At 53.1% G+C, this 22,937-nt stretch overlaps 1 protein-coding gene across 1 annotated transcript in view; it reads right to left on the bottom strand.

The window, feature by feature from the left end:
- Positions 1-22,937, bottom strand: part of MYH7B (myosin heavy chain 7B) — a 45,749-nt gene that overhangs the window by 13,811 nt on the left and 9,001 nt on the right. The window contains 17 exon segments of the mRNA XM_037982838.2: positions 86-256; positions 423-572; positions 662-780; positions 1,051-1,189; positions 1,344-1,447; positions 2,141-2,239; positions 3,213-3,276; positions 3,395-3,487; positions 3,625-3,648; positions 5,775-5,871; positions 7,253-7,280; positions 7,582-7,738; positions 8,490-8,633; positions 8,783-8,889; positions 10,160-10,282; positions 10,285-10,321; positions 10,579-10,627. Of these exon segments, the coding sequence (XP_037838766.2) occupies positions 86-256; positions 423-572; positions 662-780; positions 1,051-1,189; positions 1,344-1,447; positions 2,141-2,239; positions 3,213-3,276; positions 3,395-3,487; positions 3,625-3,648; positions 5,775-5,871; positions 7,253-7,280; positions 7,582-7,738; positions 8,490-8,633; positions 8,783-8,889; positions 10,160-10,282; positions 10,285-10,321; positions 10,579-10,627 (1,705 nt within the window).

The raw sequence follows: 22,937 nt of genomic DNA, 5'->3' as shown, positions 1-22,937 counted from the left end.
TTCCGTGCAAGCCATGGTCATCCATCCCTGCTTGCTCACCACACACCCCCTCCCTTCCTCGGAGTGACCTTGCCCCGGCCCCCACCTTCTCGATGAGGTCGATGCAAGGCTGCAGGTCGAGGCCGAAGTCGATGAAGACCCAGTCGATGCCCTCCCGCTTGTACTCCTCCTGCTCCAGCACAAACATGTGCTGGTTGAAGAACTGCTGCAGTTTCTCATTGGTGAAGTTGATACACAGCTGTTCGAAGCTGTTGAACTACAAGAGGGAGGGGCCTGGCTCAGCAAATGGGGAAAGGGAGGCCCGGGGAGGGGCATGAGTTCACCCCCAACTTCCAGGCAGAAGGCCAGGGCTTCTGCCCCCACACCGGCCCATGTCCTCTACCTTGGAGAGAACAGAGCCCAAGGTGAGGGTCTGCCCTCACCTCAAAGATCTCAAACCCAGCGATGTCCAGAACCCCGATGAAGAACTGCCGGGGCAGCTTTGTGTCCAGGGTCTGGTTGATCCGAGACACCAGCCACCTGAACAGCCGGTCATAGGTGGCCTTGGCCAGAGCCCCTACAGCAAACACCACCTGGAGGTGCAGGGAGGCTGGGCTGGGACCTGGCAAGGAGGGGACCCTGCCCGGCTGTCCCCCATGGGCTTAGCCTGCAGGCAGCTTACCTGCTCCACACTCTGGCCCTTGGTTACATACTCATTCCCTACACGCACCCGGGGGTGCAAAAGGCCTTTGAGGAGGTCCCCACTGCTGACCCCCATCAGGTAGGCAGCCTTGTCAGCACCTGGCAGGGCACATGAGTAGGGTAAGGGAGGAGGACACCACCATGGGCACTCGGGCTCTACTGCCTCAGGCCGGGGCTAGGAGAGGGAAGTTAAGAGGCGTCAAGTTCAGGGCTAGCAAACAAAGCCTCAGGAGGGTAAGGGTTTGAAGCTGAGGAGGCAGGGCCAGGTAAGGCTGAGGTTAAAGGTTGTGGACAAGAGTTGGGGTTAACCATCATGGACAGGATGTTTGAGGTCTGGGTCAAGGTGAAGGCCAGGTCAGGGCCCCTCACTCTCAGTGCCATCGGCCTCCGCCTGCTCCTCCCGCTGCTTCTGCTTGAACTTCATGTTGCCAAAGTGCAGGAGGGCACCCACGATCTTATAGCAGGCACACTTCTCATCCACACTGAAGCCCAGGATGTCCATGGCATGCTGGGGTGGGGGGAGAGAGTTCAGAGAGGTCTGGGCTTTTCCAGGGTCCAGCCAGGCACTGCCCCTGGACCATTCATGCAGCTGGGGGCACTGGCAGTGCTCTCCAATCCCACCACAGGCACCCACACAGCTCCCCTCCCACCAGAGCCCGTACATCAGTGGCGATGAGCTCCTCCCCATCATTCATGTTGTCCACCGTGATGACGCCCTGGCTGCAGAAGTGGTAGTCATAGGGGTTCATAGACAGAAGCAGCATGTCTGGGGACGTGGGACAGAGAAAGGCACAGGTCAGGTGGTGCTTACCGGCTCTTCTCCCTGCAACAATTACAGCATAGGGGATCCTGGGGGACAAGCTCAGCAGGAGTCTAGGCCCCTCCCAGAGTACCTCATCTCCCAGTCTGGGGCCTAAGTTTCTCATCATCACCTCCGCCAAGGCTGAGGGCACTGAGAGTGAGGGGCCCTGACCTGGCCTTCACTTTGACCCTGGCTTCTCTTTGTTTCTGGCTTTCTGAGGAATGAACCACAGTCCCTACGTCTCACTTATCTTTTGACGGTTGCTCATGGCCCACTCTGGCCCAGATCCCATGCTAGATGCTAGGGCACAGGGAGGACCAGACTCTGCCCTCGAGGGGCTTGCCAGGGAGAAGAGCTGGGCCTAGACAGTCATCAGTCTGCCTTGGGTACTGGGTGGGACCTCTCTAGTCTCAGGACAGCAGGTGGGGTTTAGGGCTTAGGTTTCTGGAGGAAGCAATAACATGCTGACAGGTTGCTGGAGCTAAGACGACTGTTCCCTAGCAGGAAAGTAACCAGAAGTCCCAAGAAAGAAGAGCGGCCACAGACCCCAGGACAGGGAGGGAACGACCCCCAGGGCCTGGCCTGATGGGGGCCAGGAAGCGCCAGGCAGCCCCTCCGGGTTCTCACTCCCACCCCCTTCATTGTACTGCCTCTCACCCTGCAGCTCTGGCTTCTTCCCTGAGAGGATCTGGTAGTAGATGTGGTAGCTGCGCTCACCGGGCAACTGGAAGATCACCCGTGACTTCTCCAGGAGATCTGGGGAGAAGGGGCGCCGGCCTGCCATCTCCCACACCTCCCCAGAGTGGACGGATGTCCCAAGCGGGTGATGCAGAGGGAGAGAGGGGGGCAGGGAGCGTGCGGGGGGCTGCGTCTGCACCCGCCAGCGTGTGCGGGGAGGGCGTCTCTCCTATGCCTGCGTCATCGCATGAGCCGTATTGTCTGTACCTGTGTGTATCTCTGGCCAGATGGGTCAGTGTGTGTCCTCGTGTGTGTGGGGTGTGGTGTCTGTGTGTGCAGGTTTCTGTCTGTTGGTGTGTCAGCGTGTGTGCATGTGTGGCCGAGCCTCTGTGTGTGTCTGTGTCTGTTTAGGGGTCAGGGTGTGAATTACAGCCTATCCCTATCCCCGTCACTGCCTGTCTGTGCTCATCTGTCAGGACCTAGCCATGCAGCCCAACATGGGGAGTGGCCAACGTGGGGGCCCCTCTGTGTCCCTGGCCACCTTGAGTGTGGCCTAGGTGCCTGGGGTCTGTGCAGCTGGGTGATACTGGGGCACTTCCCAGCGGGGCACCTGGAGGGATGGGGCACTCTGAGTGTAGCTGTGCAGCTGGGGCAGGAGGGGCGTGGGCCAGGTCTGCCCTCTTGGTGGCCAGAGAGAAGACTGGGGACGGGCTAGGGGTGCAGTCACAGGAGCCTGACTGGCCAAATGAGGATGAGTCTCCATCCTCAGGTGACAGGATCTAGAGAAAGCTTTCAAGCAGAAACAGGATATGACCAGCAAAACTATGGCCGTGTGTAGAGGAGAGGAGGCTGGAGACCAGGCAGAGGCTGGGGTGATGTTCTGGTGATGGGTGAGGTGGCCTGAGCTGGGTAGCAGCCAGGGAGTAGAGAGAAGTGCCTGGAGCAGGCGGGAGCCCAGAAGTCGTGATGACAGAGGCCAAGTTGCCGTGGCCGGGCTCAGGCCCTGCCCGGGGCCTCGTTCCCCTGCACCACCCACAGCGGGCTGACTCACAGCTGTCAATATCCGCAGATGCCAGCTTCCCAGAGGGACCAAAGTGAATGCGGATAAACTTGCCCTGTGGGCAGAGGGGAGCCCTCAGCCAAGGGGCATAGCCAGCGCTGTCCCCACCTGTACCCGACCTGCTGCTGGCGGCCTGCCACATCCCCACCACCCCTCCCACCTCGGCCACTCACAAAGCGGGAGGAGTTATCATTCCTCAGGGTCTTGGCGTTGCCAAAGGCCTCCATGGCAGGGTTGGCCTCGATGATTTGATCCTCAAGGGTGCCCTAGGGCGGTGGGGGTGAGGGGTCCCTCAGCTCTGATGCCTACCCACTAGGAGGCCAGAGTCCCCCGTGGCCCCTCTGTTGTGCAGAGGAAGGGGGCACCCCCAGGCCTGCCCCGTTCACTTTGGCCCCATACTCACCCCAGTCTTTGTTGCCAGAAATTGCTGGGGGAAGAAGATAGACAACATTGGAGGGCGAGGCCTCCGGGGCAGAGCAGGGCAGGATGGGGCGGGGTGTCAGCGGAAGGCAGCGGGCAGCAGGACAGGGGGGTGGACGTTAGTCACCCGAATGCGTGGCCCCCACCCTCCGCCCCTTGGCCTGACCCTCCTCCAGCTGTTAGGAGGCAAAATGCTGGAAAGTGGGAGTGGCATGGCCCCAGCCAGAGTCTCCACCTGCAGCCTCCTTGCCCCAGCTTGGCCTCTGGCCGCCCTTCATTTTCCAGTCTCCATGCAGTGGCCCTGCTCCAAGCCCCAGGGGCCTCCCGACTAAAATATAGGGTCCTCCAGAGCCCAGTCCACGTGCCCCCTCCTCTAGGAAGGCCTCCTGGCTGCTCCAAAGCTGGAATAGACCTCTTCCTGGTCTGAACCTTCCTGCCCTAAACTCCCGCTATGACCTTACACACCTCTCCTTTGTAATGCAATTGGGTGTGTCCTCATTGTATGTCTGTCTGTATACCTACCAGTGCTCACAATGGCCCTGCCAGCTGCCAATTATTAGCCCTAATTTGCAAATGAGGAAACTAAGCTTGGAGCAGGGAGTGGATCTGCTCAAGGCCACACAGCAAGTCAGGAGCGGCAGGGCAGGTACCCAGCACCCTGCTTCCCGGACGCTACAGCTGTCCTGTGTGTCACCCAGAGGGACTAACTGAATTGAGCAGATCCTCCCTCTCCCCATCCTAGCCTCATCCTCACTTTCCCTTCCTTTTCCTTTCCTTCTTTTCCCTACCCCGGATGCTGGGAGCCACAGAAGGGAGAGAAGGGAAGGAATGGATTCTGGAGGGAACAGATACACTATCAGGGACTTTGTGGTCATTTATTCACCTGTAGGGAGCCCAAGAGTTAAAATACAGAGACATTGGGCACGGGAGGTGGGACCCCCGCCCAATACACTCCCATCCAGTGCTTTTGTGCAGGGCTCTCTCTGGCCCATTTGGCCAAATTTGGGGCCAAGGTAAGGGGAGTTGATCAACCTTTTAAGGTCCTGCAGCCATGGCTTCTGCGGGCAGCCTCTCCCACCCCTCCCTTGCCTGACCCTCTCCCCTGGGCTCCACTGTCCCAGCTCCTTTCTGCCCAGGTGCTCCTCTGCCCTTCCAGCTGTGTCCCTGCCAGCTCTGACCTCTCCCTGACATCTCTTCCTGTCACTCGACCAACCCAACTTTCTGTTACATCCCCAGAGACCTTTTTCAGGGTTTGGAAGACAGGGCAGGAAAGGGAAGGAGGAAAAAGGACCAAAAAGTCAACAGCAAAAACAAAACAAAACAAAACTGAAATGAAAATCAAAAATCAAGACAATCAAATGGGTAAAAAGGAAAAGGCAAAAAAAAAGAAAGAAAGAAAGAAAAGAAAGAAAAAAAGAAAGAAAGAAAAAAAATAAGGGAAAAAAAAGAAGAAAGAAAAACACCCAGAATAAAGCAAGGCTCAACAGGACCAGGAGCAGGGACTGGGCGGGGAGGGAGGCCTCAGGCTTCTGGAAAGAAAAGGCCGCCCATCTGGGGGTAGCCACAGAGCTCTGAACACCTGGCCCCAAGGCTAGGGATGAAATGTTAGGCCTTAAAAACAAAAACAAAAAAACTGGGCCCCATTGTTTCAGAAATTTCCAAAAAACTGTACAGAAATCACAAGGCACAAAATTGCCCTGCCAACCCTGGCTGTTGGGAACGCCCAGTGCCCTCCATGCCAGCCAACCTCTGTGTCTAACATGTCAGTGGCAGGTAACTGTCAGGGAAACCAAGACAACAACACTTAGTAAAAGCAGCCCATCTAGTAAACTCTTTCAATATATGAAGGTCACAATGGAAGATAAAAATTACACAAATTTAGAAACGGCAATGTGGTCCCACCCCTCCGTGTTATCAATGGAAATGCAAAGGCAGGCGTGTCAGGTGGCCACAGCCTTTCTGGTCAAGCCTTGCTCAGGCCAGAGTCCCCCACCAGGGTGGGAGGCTCAGGCAGGGCTCAGGGTTCTGGGGAGCAAAGTTTTTAAAAAGGAAAAAAAAAAAAAAAAAGGAGAGGAAGAAAGAAGAAAAACAGCGAGAAGCAACAGGGATCATGCCCGAGTGGGCAAGTCTTACGGCCTTCTTGCCCGGCCCGTCTCCCAGGGCAGCGACGATGGCAAAGTACTGAATGACCCGCTTGGTGTTAACCGTCTTACCGGCCCCCGACTCTCCGCTTGGACGACACAAACATAAGTCACCAATGCCCATCTTGCCTAATTCTCCCCCACCCCCAATGCCTCATCCCTCAAGCAGAGGCCCCCACATCTCCTTCCCCCCAACTTGAAACCCCCAAGGATGGATCAACCCTCAGAGGTGTACAAAGCAAGCCAGTGTAGACCACCCCTGTGAGATGACAATACACGATTGTGCCACTGTCCACTAAGTACTAACTCAGTGCCAGGCACTTTACTCCATCGGCTCAGTTTCGGCTCAGAAAACCCTGGAAGGCAGGCTCCATTATCACCCCCACTTTAGGAACAAGGAACTGGGCGTCAGGAGTTCTGTGGCTGTCCCTGCTGTGTGCCAGGCACATATATCAACTCACTGAGTCATAACTGTCTGTGGTAGGTAGGGTTTTTTATTTAACTTTTCAATTTTCTGTTTTAAAGATGGGGTCTCGCTATGTTGCCCAGCTGGTCTCAAACCCCTGGCCTCAGGCAATCCTCCCGCCTTAGCCTCCCCAAGTGCTGGGATTACAGGCATGAGCTACCACACTCAGCCAGGCCCGTCTGGGTTAAAGGCACTTGCTTTTTTTTTTTTTGCTTTTTTTTTTTGAGATGGAGCCCAGGACGGAGTGCAGTGGCGCGATCTTGGCTCACTGCAACCTCCACCTCCTGGGTTCAAGCACGATTCTCCTGCCTCAGCCTCCTGAGTAGCTGGGATTACAGGCGCCTGCCACCATGCCCGGCTAATTTTTTGTATTTTTAGTAGAGATGGGGTTTCACCATGTTGGCTAGGCTGGTCTCGAACTCCTGACCTCAAGTGATCCACCCACCTCAGCCTCCCAAAGTGCAGAAATTACAGGCTTGAGCCACTGTGCCCAGCCAAGGCCCTTGCTCTTAACTGCATGCGTGCATGCACACTCCCACTAAACATTGTCCATATTGGCCTGACTGGTCAAGAACCTGGCATGTAAGAAGAATTCTACCGTTTTCCCACAGAGGCAACAGAAGGATGAGAGGTAAGATTCAGACATAAGTAGATGGTGAAAAGGAAGACGGGCAGAGGAATTTTCCTGCTGCCCCTCAGCCAGAATTAGAACCCCAGAAGATCAAGGTGGGAGATTCCAGGCCCCAGGGAGAGGAGGTATGGGGCTGGTGGTCACTCCATTTGTGGGTGTGCCCTCCCTATCCACCATCAAGAACACATCTGTTCAGAATGGGGGCAGGGAATGTGCTCAGGCCTAATTTAGCTTCAGCTGGGACACTAGCTCCAGGTGGTAAAAGCCCTGCCCTAAGCACTTTGGATTCAACCCTGGGAAATGACTGTGGTACCGCCCTCTTTCTGCCAGATGGCCAGCATTTCCCACCCCACCCCCAGAGCCCCTCACTCACGTGATCAGCATGGACTGGTTGTCGCGGTCTGGAGGAAAGGGAAGGGGATAGAGAAGTCGGCCAAGGTGCCAGGCCAGCCACAGGTCAAACACCTTGGGTATCCATAGCCCTGGGGCAGACCCTACTACCCAGAGCCAGGAATGGGAATGAGCGGGTGGGGCTGTCCCTAGTGGAGGTCAGCTCCCATGTGGAGGGACAGAACGGCTGGGCGACCATGTCCAGCAGCGTCAAAAGGGGGGCAGTGCCAGTGGGGGAAGGGGGTCCTTTACAGAGGCCTCCGGGGACCAAGGTCGGGGTCTGGGGTTGGGGGGAGTCCAGGCGGCCCTTACTGCGCAGCATGTCATTGTAGGCGTTGTCTGCCACCGCATATATATGGGGCGGGGCCTCCGAGCGGCGCTTTCCTTTGTAAGCGGCCACCACGGAGGCCGTGTAGACTGGGAGCCATTTGTAGGGGTTGATGGTGACACAGAAGAGGCCGGAGTAGGTCTGAGAGAGAGTATAGGTAGGGTTTTTGTTGTTAGTTTTTTTTGAGATGGAGTCTTGCTCTGTCTCCCAGGCTGGAGTGCAATGGCAAGATCTCGGCTCACTGCAACCTCCACCTCCCAGGTTCAAGCAGTTCTCCTGCCTCAGCCTCCCAGGGTAGCTAGGACTGCAAGCGCACACCACCAGGCCTGGCTAATTTTTGTATTTTTAGTAGAGATGGGGTTTCACCATGTTGGCCAGGTTGGTGTCGAACTCCTGACCTCAGGTGATCCGCCTGCCTCAACCTCCCAAAGTGCTGGGATTACAGGCATTGGCCACCACGTCTGGCCTACTGGTAGGGTTTTGGGAGGGATAACCTAAGTTCCCATCCCCAGGCCCCAGTCTTCAGAAGACCCTGACTCCTGCGATATTCCTCAAGGAGCCACTTGACTTGCCACACCACACCCTCTATGGCTGTCCTGGCCTCGCCCCTGACTCGTGCTCACAGTCCTGCCCTAGCCCATGCCCACGGCCTCCATAGTCAGCAGCTGCGTTCTAGACACGCAGCACGGGAACAGCTGCTCCCCTAAGGTTCCAAGGCCCAACCTCCAGCCCCGCCACCAATGCTCACAGCCCCGCCTCATCGCTCACAGCCCCGCCCCACCGCTATGGACCCGCCCCACCGCTATGGGCCCGCCCCCAGAGCCTCACCTCCAGCCCCGCCCCACACACAACCCCCGCCCCGCCCCGCCCACGGCCTGGGCCTGGGGCTCACATAGATCATCCAGCGGGCATAGCGCTGGCGCAGGTTGTGCAGCACAGAGGCCTCGTTCAGGTGCGTCATCATGGCCATGTCCTCCAGTAAGTCGAAGCGGGGCGGGTTCATGGGCTGCAGCTCAGCCTCACGCACCGTCAGCACCTACCAGGCAGACCGTGGCAGAGGTAAGGGGACCAGAAGGAACGGACCGACCTCACCTGTCACCCCCACCCACATACCCAGAGTGCAGATCCTGCTGGCCAGGAGGCCTAGGGACAGAGAGGCTAATCTCAGGAAAGGGGGAACGGAACCTTCTGGTCTTTGGTCTCCACGGTGACTCTGCCCCCAGTAGCCTCTGACTTGACCTCGGCCTCCACGTAGGCGTCCTGTTCATCAGGCACCCAGACTCGCTTCTTCCCTGGGTTGCAGAGAGAGCACTGGACTCGGAGAGGGGCTGAGGCACCTCCAGGGTTCTAGCTGGAGTTCCCAAGCCATGGTATCCATAGACCTGTGACCCTCCCCAAAGCCCCTCTGCCAGGACACAGGAGTTCCAGTGAAGAACCCTCCAAACCCAGGCTCAGGAAGGGCGGAGCTGGGAGGGTCCCTAGAGATCCCCTTATTAGAGGATGAGTCTGGGTTACGTGCTTGGGTTCCAAATCCCTGCTTCCCCCACGTTTGCCCTCTGACTTCAGGAAAATCCCTGATTTTCTCTGGGCCAGTTCCCTCATATGGAAAATGTTATGGGGATCTCCTTAGGTCCCTCAATATCAGGCATATAACTCTTGGGGAGGTGTCCTGCCTTCCCTATTTCACTGAAGACTCAAATCCAGGCCTCCTAACTCTGTAACCTGTGCTCTCCTGTCTGGCCAGCTGTCCCCAGAACTTTGAGGAGCCCAGATTTCATGGTGGTTAGAAACAGGCTGCAAACTGGAGTTTGTGTTCCCTGCTCTGCCAAGTGCGTAGGTCAGGACCATCTAGGACCATCTAGGACATAACCTACAGACCCCAGTACAAAATGACGATGTGGGTCCCCTTGTTGAAAACTATTAAAACTTTCAAGATGGCAACGGCAGAGTGTTGAATCAAGCACAAGGTCCCTCTGAGCCTGGTGCCCTGTGAAGCTAGGTCTGGCGCTGGTCCCCATCTCCCCAGGTTGTTGAGATGATGTATGGAAAGTCATCTGCTTTGGACCTGACACACAATAAGCACTCGGTACACACTGCCTATTGTTAGTATTGTCCTATGAGCAAACCAGGTCATAAATAGTACAGCCTTTATTCCTGTCCCTAATAAAGGGTGGCTTTGGCTCTGCAGAAAGCACTAAAAATAACCCCAGCACAAGTTTTGTGGACATGTGGAGGCAGCCTGCACACATGCCGATCAGTCTCACCTCAGAGGCTCGGGCTCCAGCCCGAGTCTTCATAAACTGCAGCTCTGGAAGGTAGGTGCTATTATCCCATTTCACAGGGGAACAAACCAAGGCTTGCTCACAGACACACAGTGATATACACAGTGTCCCTGGGGTTTTAATTTCCAGCCCCCAGACTCTGCGGGAAAGGTCTAGGGCTCCAGCTGTCAGGCCCCAATGCACCTTCAGCCCTGAGCTGGTGCCACCCCTCCCAATTCCTGGTCTGAGTCCATAAGGGCATCTCTGTGGCTGTGTCCCCTCCCCCTCTGCCTCCACTTACCATCCCATGGGATAGCGTGCACCTTCGTCATCTCCTGGTAGCCCTGGCGGAGGTAGCGAGCAGACTCCCCAAGTTCACTCACATCCATCATGGCAGTGGCACTGGGTTGAAGGAGGAGGAGCTGAAACCTTGCAGGTTCAAGGCAGCCCAAGGCAGCAGGCACTGGAAGATGGCAGTGACGAGGGAGCTGAACTAGGGCATGATCCCCCAACCCACAAGACCAGATACTAGGAGACTCCCTCTGGCTCCCAATCCAGCCTCCTTGGGTGAGTGCCCAGCGTACATGCACGCCCTCAAACACCAGGGCTTCCTTCACTTCAGATTCGGAAGACTCACAGCCACCCATGGACACCCTCACCCACCCACCCACCCACCCTCCTGCCCGCCCTTCGGCTCCAACCCCAGTCCTGATCACCCACCTCAGCACCACGGTGAGGGCAGGAAGCTCTGCTACCCCTTTTATTGCCACTGTCAAGGTCAGAGGAGGAGAGCTATGTCAGCAATCTCCACATGTCACAGCCCCCCCAGCCTGGCCACAGGACACAAAAGGCAAATTCCCTTTTATCTCCACCAGCACGGCCCCTGGGCTATTTTTACCTCCCATTGTCAGGGGATCACAAAGGCGGAGAGAGACACTCCACTGAGAGACAGGAAGGCTGGGTGCAGAGACTGACAGGGTCAGGGACAAGGCAGTAAGAGGTTCAGGAGACTGAGGAGCTCACGGGGAGAAACCGAGTCACAGAGAGTCTGACACACCCAGAAAAATACTCCCACCTCCAGATACAGAGAGCAAGGACACTCAGAGAGGAAACCACAGAATGCCCACTGAGGTTGGACCATCCAGTCAACCCTCTTGATACATCCAGGGAAACTGAGGCCCAGAGAAAGGAAAGCATTGGCCAAGTCTCACAGATGAGCAATGGCCAAGAACAGATTAAAATTTATTTATTTTAATATGCATTTATTTCTCTATATTTTATCTGGCACACCTGTGCATGTGGAATTGGGAGCGCATCGATACCCTCTTTCCCCCTTCCTCCCTCCCCATCTTCTTTCTGGGGACCCCCTGGGGAAATCATACATGAAGAAAATCAGCCCTGGAACTTACAAAATCAAGGAATTGTTTGGTTGAAGTGGAAGCAAATCAAGGAAATGTAACCTAGTTAGGAGCCCCTTCAGATTCCCACATTCAAGGTTCATAGGAAGCCACCTTCCCGTGGCTCACTCTCTAGGGGTTCAGGGCGCTGGCAGTCCATCTGCCTGATACAGTCTTCGGAATGTTTCAGGGCACTTCCAGGCTCTCCTGTCCATCACCCCATTCAGGGCTCCGTGACACCACAGGGTTTTAGAATCGAGAATGAAAGGATCTGAGAACCTTAGATGCCAGACACATGGAACAATGGAGTTCCAGAGCCAGGGTTCCAGCCAGAGGCCAGACCAGGCTCACACGGGAAGTCCTCTGACCGATCCGCTCCCATTCTAAATGCACAGGCGTGCCAGATGAAATATAAAGAAATAATTTCCAAGCTACATTTTCAACCATATACATTCAAAACAGGCAAAACTTGCCTATGGTGACAGAAGTGGCACAGTGGTCCTCTGAGGGAGGGTAATGGCTGGAGGCACCAGAGAGCCTCTGGGAGGCAGGAAATGCTCTATACACCGAGCAGAACCATGGGACACAGGTGTGTGCACTTTGCAAAACAAATCAAGCTGTACATCTAAGATGTATGCACTTTACTGTGTGCATAATACAGGAACACATTTAAAACTTACAGTGCCCGTTGGGCGTGTGGCTCACACCTGTAATCCCAGCACTATTGGGAGGCCAAGGCGGGTGGATCACGAGATCAGAAGATCGAGACCATCCTGGCTAACACAGTGAAACCCCATCTCTAGTAAAAACACAAAAAAGTTAGGCGGGCAAGGTGGTGGGCACCTGTAGTCCCCGCTACTTGGGAGGCTGAGGCAGGAGAATGGCGTGAACTCGAGAGGCGGAGCTTGCAGTGAGTGGCGATCACGCCACTGCACTCCAGCCTGGGCGACAGTGCGAGACTCCATCTCAAAAAAAAAAAAAAAGAAAAATTACAGTGCCAAATTAGGCAATATTTATCAAAATTACAACTGCCCAGATCCTATTAGGAATTAGTCCTACAGCATGTCCCCATTAGGAAATGATGCAGTCCCCTCTGGATAGACATTTCGATTGTTTTCAGTCTTTTGCCATTACAGTCAAGGCTGCAGTGAACGATCTTATAAAGTTTGATGAATTTTCTCAAACATACCCTGGGCCAGGCCCAGTACCTCACGTCCAAATTCCAGCTCTCTTTGGGAGGCCCAAGCGGACAGATCACTTAAGCTCAGGAGTTCAAGACCAGCCTGGGCAACACATCAAAACCCCATCTCTACAAACAAACAAACAAAAATTAGCCAGGCATAGTGGCGTGCACCTGTAGTCTCAGCTACTCAGGAGACTGAGGTGGGAGGATCGCCTGAACCCAGGAGGTAGAGGTTACAGTGCGCCGAGATCACACCATTGCACTCCAGCTGGGCAACAGACCCAGTCTCAAAAGCAACAACAAAACAAAACCGTACCCTGTTCAAAAACAGAAATTATGAAAAATTATCCCCCTCGGACCACCCCTCACCAAGGGTAATGCAATACTGACTTTTTTTATTTTTATTTTTTTTAATACCCACTCTTGCTTGATCCACAATATAATACTGACTTCTAACTTCACAGATTAGTGTTGTCTATTTTCAAAATTTGTTTGAATGGAATCCTACATTATGTATTCCTTTCTTCTTTCTCTCCACACTGTCTCTGTGAGAACCTCACTGTTTCTCAATTCTCTGTGTAGAGCTTAGGTTGTACCTTGCCTACCTCCTGCCACCAGAAAAGACCTGCACAAGAACAGGAGCTTGGTCTGTGTCCCCAGCACCTTGCCAAGTGCCTGCACATCATAGAAAGTCAATAAATACCTAGTGAGTAAGTGAATGAACCAAACCTGATAGATTATAGGATTTTAATCTCTATATGGCGTCAGAGGCTGGAGAGCTGGGCTGGGGCAATTTATAGAAAGCCCAGAAAGTGGGAAAAATTATTTTCATTGTTTAAGGATGCTCAGAAGGCAGGACTTCTTGCCCAGGGACCAACAGAATTAGCCTGAAGAATCAGAACCTCTAGCAAGTCTAACTTACACCTATCATGTGGGTCTGAATCCTAGAATTACCTATTCAGTGTATGAACCTGGGGCTAAGAAACCAAGCCCCAAAATGGGTCTAGATCTTCCCTGTAGGTTCCCTTCCACTACCCAGGGTACATCTTCCTGCTGAGATAAGCTCACACACAAACATGACAACGCAAAGAGGAAACCCAATGCTCTGAGTGATTTGCAACAAATACTATAACCTGCAAGGGCTTAAGGTACTGACTTTCAATACCTGAAGAGCTTGTAATCCCAGCACTTTGGGAGGCTGAGGCAAGTGGATCATTTGAGGTCATGAGTTTGAGACCAGCCTGGCCAACATGATGAAACCCTGTTTCTACTAAAAAAACTTAAAAAATAAAAAAAAGTAAGGCCAGGCATAGTGGCTCATGCCTGTCATCCCAACACTTTGGGAAGCCAAGGTGGGTGGATTACCTGAGGTCAGGAGTTTGAGACCAGCCTGACCAACATGGTGAAACCGCGTCTCTACTAAAAATACAAAAAAATTAGCTGGGCGTGGTGGCAGGTGCCTGTAATCCCAGCTACTCGGGAGGCTGAGGCAGAAGAATCACTTGAACCTGGGAGCTGGAAGTGGCAGTGAGCCGAGATTGTACCATGGCACTCCAGCCTGGGTGACAGAGCAAGACTCTGTCTCAAAAAAAAAAAAAAAAAAAAAATTAGCCGGGCATGGTGGCATGCGCCTGTAATCCCACCTACTTGGGGAGGCTGAGGCAGGAGGATCACTTGAACCTGGGAGCTGGAAGTGGCAGTGAGCTGAAATTGTGCCACTGCACTCCAGCCTGGGCGACAGAGCAAGACTCCATCTCAAAAAACAAAAAATCAAAAAAGCTTGAAGAGCTGTCCCAGAGTAGAGGGAGCTGATGTGACTTGTGTAGCCTCAAAAGTAGATCCATGGGCAGTGACAGGAAGCAGGATGTGGATACACACAAAGGGGGACTTTTCACCCTCTGAGCCTGTCAGCAGCAGGAGAGGCTGTCTTGCAGGAAAGTGAGTCTGCCAGCACCAAGGAAGACTCAGGCAGAGGTTGATCAGGGCTGAGGCCTCTGAACTGGGTGACCTTTGAAGTTCGTTCTGATTTCAGGAGTCTGAGATTCCAGGAGTTTAGATCCCAGCCCAAAATGTATCTGCCACCAATGTAGCCCAATGCCTGAAATTTCTTCTTTGGGTAAAGACATTGAAGGACTCTGTGAATAATGCTTCTACAGCTGGGAGGGACACATGAATTCAATTCAACATGCATCTGACAGCTTCTGTCCCATATCCAGGATTGGAACAAAAGAAACACATTGCCTAGGAAAGGAAAGATATTCAAGAAAGACATCAACATGGAGGAGTCTGAAGGAGAAAAGCTAGTTTGAAGGCTGGGCGCTGTGCCTCATGCCTGTAATCCCTGCACTTTTGGAGGCCAAGGTGGGAGAATCACTTGAGGCCAGGAGTTTGAGACCAGCTGGGCCACCGGGGCATAAAGGGGAGTGGGGCAGGACTAAGCAGTTGGGACTGGACGGTGAAGGGCTTCAAAGGCTAGATTCAGATCTGGAGCTTTATCTTGCAGGAGTTGGGGTGCCATCAAAGGCATTTTTATTTATTTTTTGCATCAAAGAGCTCTGAGCAAGAGAATTTGACAGTGTGTTCAGATTTATGTGTTCATAAGCTCCCTGTGACATCTCCACAAAAACTATTTTTAAAATTAACCAGGCATGATGGCTCACACCTATGATAATCCTGGTAACTTGGAAGGCTTGAGGCAGGAGGATCACTTGAGCCAAAGAGTTCAAGACCAGCCTAGGCTGATGTAGGAAGACCCTGTCTCTACAAAAAATTTAAAAATTGGCTGGCCATGATGGTACACACCTACAATCTCAGCTACTCAGGAGGCTGAGAGGTGAAAGTATTGCTTGATTCCAGGAGTTCAAGACTGCAGTGAGCCGAGATCATGCCACTGCACTCCAGCCCGGGTAACAGGAACAAGACCCTGTCTCTAAACAAACAAGTGTGACACCCAGACTGCCAGGAAGAGGGGTATGGCAACAAGGTTCCTACCCTCATAGAGCTAACACTCCCCTAGAGAAGCAAAAAATAAAAATAAAAATAAATAAATAAATAAAATAAAACAAGCAAACACATTTTTAAGGTAATTAAAGATTATGGCAATGGTGAGCATGAAACAAGCAGTATGGCCTGGAGGGTAATGGGGGTGTACCTCGCTCCGGTGGGTGAGGGAGGGCCTCTCTGAAGAGGCAACACTGAAGGTGAAACCAGAGAGTGCCAAGAAGCCGGTGAGGCAGGGAGCCCTTGGAACAGTATTCCAAGCAGAAGGAATAGCAAATACAAGAGCCATGAGGCAGAAAACAGCTTGGGATGTTGGAGGTGCCATCCTAGTGGTCAACAAGGGGAGAGTTTTCCAAGGTGAGGGTGGACAGGCAGATCATTCAGAGCCTTGAAGGACTTGGAAGGGACCCAGGGTTGTATTGCAGCTGCAGAGGGAGCCTGCGAGAGCAGAAGTGTGAGTGAGCTGAAGTTTCATGGTGACCACGCGAATGACTTGGAAGGGGCAGGGGAGGCAGCGGGGCGAGCTGCTGCTATCACCCAGGTGAGAGCAGATGGGTCTGGCGTGGAGGTGGCAAGAGGGGACAGGAAATGGACAGCATGACCTAGAACTCCAAGGCAGGGTGGGGGGAGGTGAAGATGGGCCCAAGCAGCCCCACCAGATGCAGCTGGGCCACCAGGGGCATAAAGGGGAGTGGGGCAGGACTGGGCAGTGGGACTGGACTGTGAAGGGCTTCAAAGGCCAGATTCAGATCTGGAGCTTTATCCTGCAGGAGTTGGGGCGCCATCAAAGGCATTTTTATTTATTTATTTTTTGCATCAAAGAGCTCCGAGCAACGGAATTTGACAGTGTGGTCAGATTTATGTGTTCCTAAGCTCCCTGTGGCAGCTGGTGTGGAGGATGCACTGAAGCGGTGAGGCCGGTGGCAGGAAGACGGACTCAGGAGGAGGCTGCCATAATGGTCCCAGTGAAAGGTGGTGAGGTCCAGAGAGGGGCTCGCGAACCTGGCACCCTGGGGGTGGTTGGGCCCCTGCTTGTCCCAGGTTTTCCCCCCTCCTGGGGCCCTGGGCAGCTGCAGAGGACCCAAGTGGGCCCCAGCTCTGATGCTTCAAGCAAATAATAGGATGAGGGCAGCCAAAAGGCATCAGGGCTGTTTATCCGGAGGAGAGACGCCTCAGCATGGATTTATGGCTGAAAGGTTACTGGGGGGAGCGGGTGGGGAACCAGCTGTCCCCCATCCTCACAAAGGACAAAGAAAGGAGGGGACTGCAAACTCAGCCACAGCAAGAGGAGGGAGTTAGACACATAAAATGTCCTGACATCACTGGAGGATGAGGGGGCCCTTCAGCCATCACGCCAACCAGCTCTCATTGGACAGCTGGGGAAACTAAGGCACAAAGGGAGATCTTTGCTTGATGTCATACAGTGAATTCAAGCCATGACCAGGCCTGACAGCACAACCTGTCACTTCGGAAGACCTAGAGGCCTCCCCTAGCACACACAAGGGTACCTCAGACTGGCTGCCCCCGAGAGTGATTAACATGCACAGCTGTTCTAGAGGGATGAACAGAAAGACCTGAGCTGGGCCGAGGTGCTCCAGACCCCAGCACCCGCTCTGGTCCAGGTCTCCTGACATGCCGCATCCTCGAGTTCAACCTGTGGCTCAGGCTCTGTCTCTGCCCTCCCACCCCCAGCCCGTCTGGTATTGTCGATATTTGATGGGAGTTCATTGTATCTCTCAAGGGTCTTGTTCTTTTGGTGTTGCCCTGTCCCGCTCTCTGCCCTACAAGACTCTGTATTTCTGTTTTGGCCTCTGACTCTGTATCTCCAGAGCTGAGCTGAGCTGTTCTGGGCCAACCTCCCACCCCCAGGAGTGGGCCTCACTGCTTAGAGTGCCCCTCTGTAGACAATGCTCAGGCCCAGTGCCCAGGCTGGGACAAGTAACAGCAGCTGTGGATCTATCTATAGCTCCCTTGTCCTTCAATTGTTCCCAACTTCAAACAATGGTTGGGCCCTGGATTAAAGTCACCCCCAACCCACCCTGCTGAAATGGATCCTGGGAGGCAGGGGATGAGTCTCGCAAGGGCCACCTGGTGCTCTCGTGTCCACCTCTGTTTGGGCCCCCATGTTCCCATCTGTAACTCTGGGCTCTAAGGCCTTCCAGCTCAGAGGTGGTGTGACTACAGGACTAGTGGACATGGGACCAGGGTGTATCTGAACGGTAGACCTATACAAGGGCACGTGGGTATGAGACAAGTGGGTTTCCCTCCTCCTGCCTTGGCTGGCAGACACTCATGGGCACTGGGATGCCAGTTCCATGAGGACAGAGGCCTGGTCTTCCTCACACTGCAGTAGCCCAGCCTCAGCCTGGTACGTGGTAAGTGTTCACTGTACGTGGCTTACCTTGGCCCTTAGGAAGAGGAAGGGCACGCTGTGAGTCTCAACATGTCTCACACTTGGGAGGCAGCATAGAGCATTGAGGAAGGAGCACCTTATCTAAAGTGAGGCTGCCTGGGTTTTAGTCCTGGCTCTGCCAGTTACCAGGCACAAAGTCTTGGAGAATAACCTCAACTCTTAACGGTGGAGATTCACAAACAGGACCTACCTCCTAGTGCTGTGATGAGCATTATATGAGTTCAAACATCTAAAGTACTTAGAATAGTACCTGACACTAGAGGAGACTCAATACCTTATTGCTGTTATTTCCAAGATAGATCATTAGGTTAAAAAAAAAAACAGTTGTGGCTGGGTACGGTGGCTCACACCTGTAATCCCAGCACTTTGGGAGGCCGAGGCGGACAGAACCCCTGAGGTTAGGAGTTCAAGACCAGCCTGGCCAACGTGATGAAACCCTGTCTCTACCAAAAATACAAAAAACTAGCTGGGTGTGGTGGCAGATGCCTGTAATCTAGCTACTCAGGAGGCTGAGGCAGGAGGATCACTTGAGCCCAGAAGGCGGAGGTTGCAGTGAGCCGGGATAGAGCCACTGCACTCCAGCCTAGGCGACAGAGCTAGACTCCGTCTCACAAAAAAAAAAAAAAAAAAGAGCAGAAGGATGTATGGGCAATGCCATCTCCTGCGTAAAAATCGGGGGAGAGAGACATTTGTGCATCTGTATGCTTATGTATGGATGGACTGCCTTTGGAAGTCACCCAAGAAAGCTGGTAACAGTGTTTGGTAGCTGGGGGCCAGGGAAGGGAGGGACAGTGATTTTTTTTCCCTTGTATACCCTTTGAACTTTAAATCCTGTATGTATAACCTATTTTTAAAGTGTTTGCTAAATGAATGAGGGTCACTTCCAACATGATCCTTGAAAAAAACAAACCCCTACTCTGTGCCAGTTGGGAGGGGCCTGGGTGAGGGCTGGTCCTCAGAGAGTGGGCCCACTGCCTTCAGCCTGAGGTGAAGCAGCCTAGGTCTGAGTCCCAGGGGTACCCTCTTTCCTCCAGCCCAATGGTGGACAAGATGTGTCCATGCAAAACCATCCCAGAGCAAATGGTGAGCCAGGAGGCAGGCTTCCCAGCTTCCAGGCCAAGCAGCAGGAGGGGGTGGTAGGAACAGGCTCCTGTCCTCTTCCCTGGCCTCAACCTCTGACTCTTCATCCCAAGCTATTCTTAGAGCCTAGATAATGCCAGCAGTTGCTGCTGCTCATATCGGCTTCCAGAACCACTCAACCCTGAGAAGCCCAGTCCCGCCCCCAGCCCCTTGTGTGCTGGCCTCCCTGCCAGGTAAGGGCATTAAGGGTGTCCTGCAGGCTCCATCCTCTATGCTGTGTGGGCTGCACACACTCAGGTAGGCCGCCGCAGGCAGGTAAGGGCCTGGGGAGTGGGCCCCTCTAACACTCCCCTTGCTGCACAGCTGGAGGAGACAAGAAGGGCTAAAGGACACCCTGGGGTAGAAGGTGCACCCCCAGGCTCACCGTCCAGATAGTGTGGCCCCATCGCAGGCTCCAAACTATGCTAAGAAGAGAAATGAAAGGGACAGGGGCCATGGACAAGGCTTAGCTGAGTGGAGGGGAGAAGGGGTGTGCAGACCAGGAGCAGGGAGGGGCCTGGGAGGCCAGCCTGGAGGAGGGAGGAAGCTAACAAGAGGAGGTCAGACTTTCCAGCTCGCTATATGACCTTGAATAGGTCTCTCTTCCTCACGGAGCTTCAATTTCCATCATCAAGTAGGCATAACCTTATTCCACTGGGTTGTGGTGTGGATTCAATGGAATAACACATGCAAGGAGCTTAGCCTGTGCCTGCCCCATCATACGCACTATGGAAATGTCTGGTGATATTCTCCCTAGCTCCTTCAGAGCAGGCAATGTTTCTCTTTCTGCTTTGCATCTGCAGGGACTAGGTCAGGCCTGGCACATGTCAGGACTGCCTCTTGAAATCCTTGCCCTGCCATTTACAAGCTGAGTGACCCTGGGCAAGTTACATAACCTCTCTGAGCCCTGGGTTCCTTCTCTGCAAAATAAATACACAAAGAAGACCTGCCTTGTAATGTGGCTGAGAGAAATAAATGAAACGAAGTGCTCAGCCTATGGGAAGATGTCAACAATTTGAGGATGCGGCTGTGGCTCTGTGTATGGTGGGGTACTATGGCAGGAAGCCTTGGGTCTGCCACTCTGTGGATGGAATCTGAGACAGTGCCCAAGGCAGCCAACATTCTGGAAGAGAGGTCTTAGTGGCACCCACATATGAAATCCCAGGATGTTGTAAAATCACCCCACAAATCCTGGACCAAAGCCGAGGCCCTGCTTGGGGTCTCAGGATGGGCTTGCCCCAGCCTCGGTCAGTTTCCTATGTAGTTCAGCGCCTCAAACAAACACTCTCCCATGCCCTTCAAGTTGGGATTGGCATCAGGTTTGCTCTGAAGGTTCAGGAGTCTTAGGCTGCTGGTGGACACACAGGCACAGAAGGTTAATCATAGTTGTCCTTAGCCTAACCTGGTGGAGTGGGGATCAGGAGAACGCCTGTTCTCCATGAAAGACCAAACAGTGGTGGAGGGCAGGGGGTGCTGTGGCTCTGCTCTTATCCTTGTGATCATGGTCAATCAGCTTGAGGGGTAAGGGGCAGAGGGAGGTCCAAAAGGCTAAGCTGGGCAACCTACCCAGAGGGACTGAGGGTACCACCGCTCTATCTTGAGTGTCCTGAGGGTGACCCTGCTTGCTCCCACACCTGAGGGTACACTGCCTACCTCCCTGTGACTTTGCTAACTCAAGGACAAGAGACCTCCTTGAGCAAAGCCTTCAGATTTTTTTTTCCATGGGCTGAAAATTTTATTAGTACAAATATCTCTGTCATTCTATTATCTAATGCTTTGGGCCTTAAATTTCTTTTTTTTTTTTTCTTCCTCTTTTTTAGATGGAGTCTCACTCTGTTTCCCAGGCTGGAGTGCAGTGGTGTGATCTCGGCTCACTACAACCTCTGCCTCCTGGGTTCAAGCAATTCTCCTGCCTCAGCCTCCAGAGTAGCTGGGACTACAGGTGCGCGCCACCATGCCCGGCTAATTTTTGTGTTTCTAGTAGAGACGGGGTTTCACTATGTTGGCCAGGCTGATCTCGAACTCCTGACTTCATGATCCACCTGCCTCGGCCTCCCAAAGTGCTGGCTCACAGGTGTGAGCCACCGCGCCCGGCCCCCGTTTTAAAAAAAAAAAAAAAATGTTTAAAGACAAGGTATCACTGTTACCCAAGTTGGAGTGCAGTGGCATAATCATAGCTCGCTGTAGCCTTGAACTCCTGGCTCAAGCAATCTCCCTCCCTCAGCCTTCCAAGTAGCTGGGACTATAGGCATGTACCACCATGCCTAGCCAAATTTCATTTCTTAATTAAAATTTCTATTGAGATAATTGTATATGCTCATGCAATTGTAAGCAATACCACAGTAACTCTGTAGTATTGACATTGATATAATGTACCGATCTTATTCAGATTTTCCCAGTTTTACATATACTAGTGTGAGTGTGTGTGTGCGTGTGCACGCATGCACATCTGCATGTATTAAGTTCTATACAACTTCATCATCTGTGTCAATTCACGGATCTTCCACTGCCACCAAGATACTGAACAGTTCTAACAATAAAAAGGTGTTGCCCTTAGATAACCACACTAACTTCCCTCCCATCTTTAACCCCTAGCAACCACCAATCTGTCCTCTGTTTCTAAAACAGTCATTCCAAAATGTTACATAAATGAAATCATATAGTGTATGTACTCTTTTGAGATTGGCTTTTTTCACTCCACATAATTCCCTGGAGATTCTTCGAAGGTGTTGCTCATTTCATGTTTGTGTCTTTATTGCTGAGTGGTACTCCATGGTATGTATGGATGCATCACAGTTTCATGGACCATTCACCTGTGGAAGGACATCTGGACAGCTGTCAGTGTGAGGTGCCACCTTATCACCTGGGCCTTGGGGGCTGAGGCCACCCACCCTCCAACCCACCTGGGAGTCAGTGGGATGCAGCCTCCAAATTCTTGTTCCAGCTTTCTAGGACCAGAAGCCAAGAAAGCTCCCCACCCTCCCCATCCTCTTTCCCAGCCTAGGCATCAGGATTCAGTCCCTCCCAAATATGCAAACACCCAGTTCTCAGGGACAGCAAGAAGATAGTCTTATGGGCCTTGTTTAAACATGTTGGCTATAGACCTATATGTTGACCCTGGCCTGGAGACCCAGCCTGACCTGGCCCTGCCAACGGACCAGCCCCATCTACAGCAGCCCCACCCTCTCACTCATACCACTTCAGATACAGTGGCCTTCTGAGAGCTTAGAACTAAACCAGCTCCTTTCTGTCTCAGGGACTCTGCATCTGCCACTTACTCTTTCCCCAGACTGGGGCGTGGCTGCTTCCTTCTTCTCGAGTCTCCACTCAAATTTCACCTCCTCAAAGCGGCTTCCTTTGACTACATTAGCTAAACTAGGTCCTTTCTATAAAGGTTCTCTCTTTACCCTCTGTATCACATGTCTCCATTTCTGAATGTATTACACTTATGGCTAAGTCTGCTTATTATCATCTGTCTACCCCACAAGACAGGTCTTTCTTGAGACCCAGGAGCAGGCAGATGCCATTCTGGGTCCCCAGCAGCCAGCATGCCCAGAAGAGGCACCCATGTGCTTGCTGATGGGCCATGTTCCCTGGGGTGAGGCTTCTGCTTTTAAGAACCATCTTTCCCAGTGGCCTCTCGCTCTGCTCCCTGCTGCGCACGCATGCCAGGCCCAGTGAATATTCTGACTCCTGTTTCCCACCCAAGCCTGGGCAAGCCTCTCTTTTCTTTGCTCTCCTGGATTCAGCTGAGCCAGGTTAACCATAGGGCATGATGCCTAAGAGTTCTGGAGTCCAAATGCTTATGTGCAAACCCTCAGTTGCTCTGTCTCTTTGATCTTCTGATTCCTCATCTATAAAACAGGAATAAGCCAGGCGTGGTGGCTCATGCCTGTAATCCCAGTACTTTGGGAGGCCAAGGCAGGAGGGTCACTTGAGGCCAGGAGTATGAGACTAGCCTAGACAA

Source organism: Chlorocebus sabaeus, chromosome 2, assembly GCF_047675955.1.
Source record: "Chlorocebus sabaeus isolate Y175 chromosome 2, mChlSab1.0.hap1, whole genome shotgun sequence".
In the NCBI taxonomy this organism is placed as follows: domain Eukaryota; kingdom Metazoa; phylum Chordata; class Mammalia; order Primates; family Cercopithecidae; genus Chlorocebus; species Chlorocebus sabaeus.
Note: the sequence above shows the minus strand (reverse complement) of the source record. Positions and strands in the feature narration are given on the sequence as shown.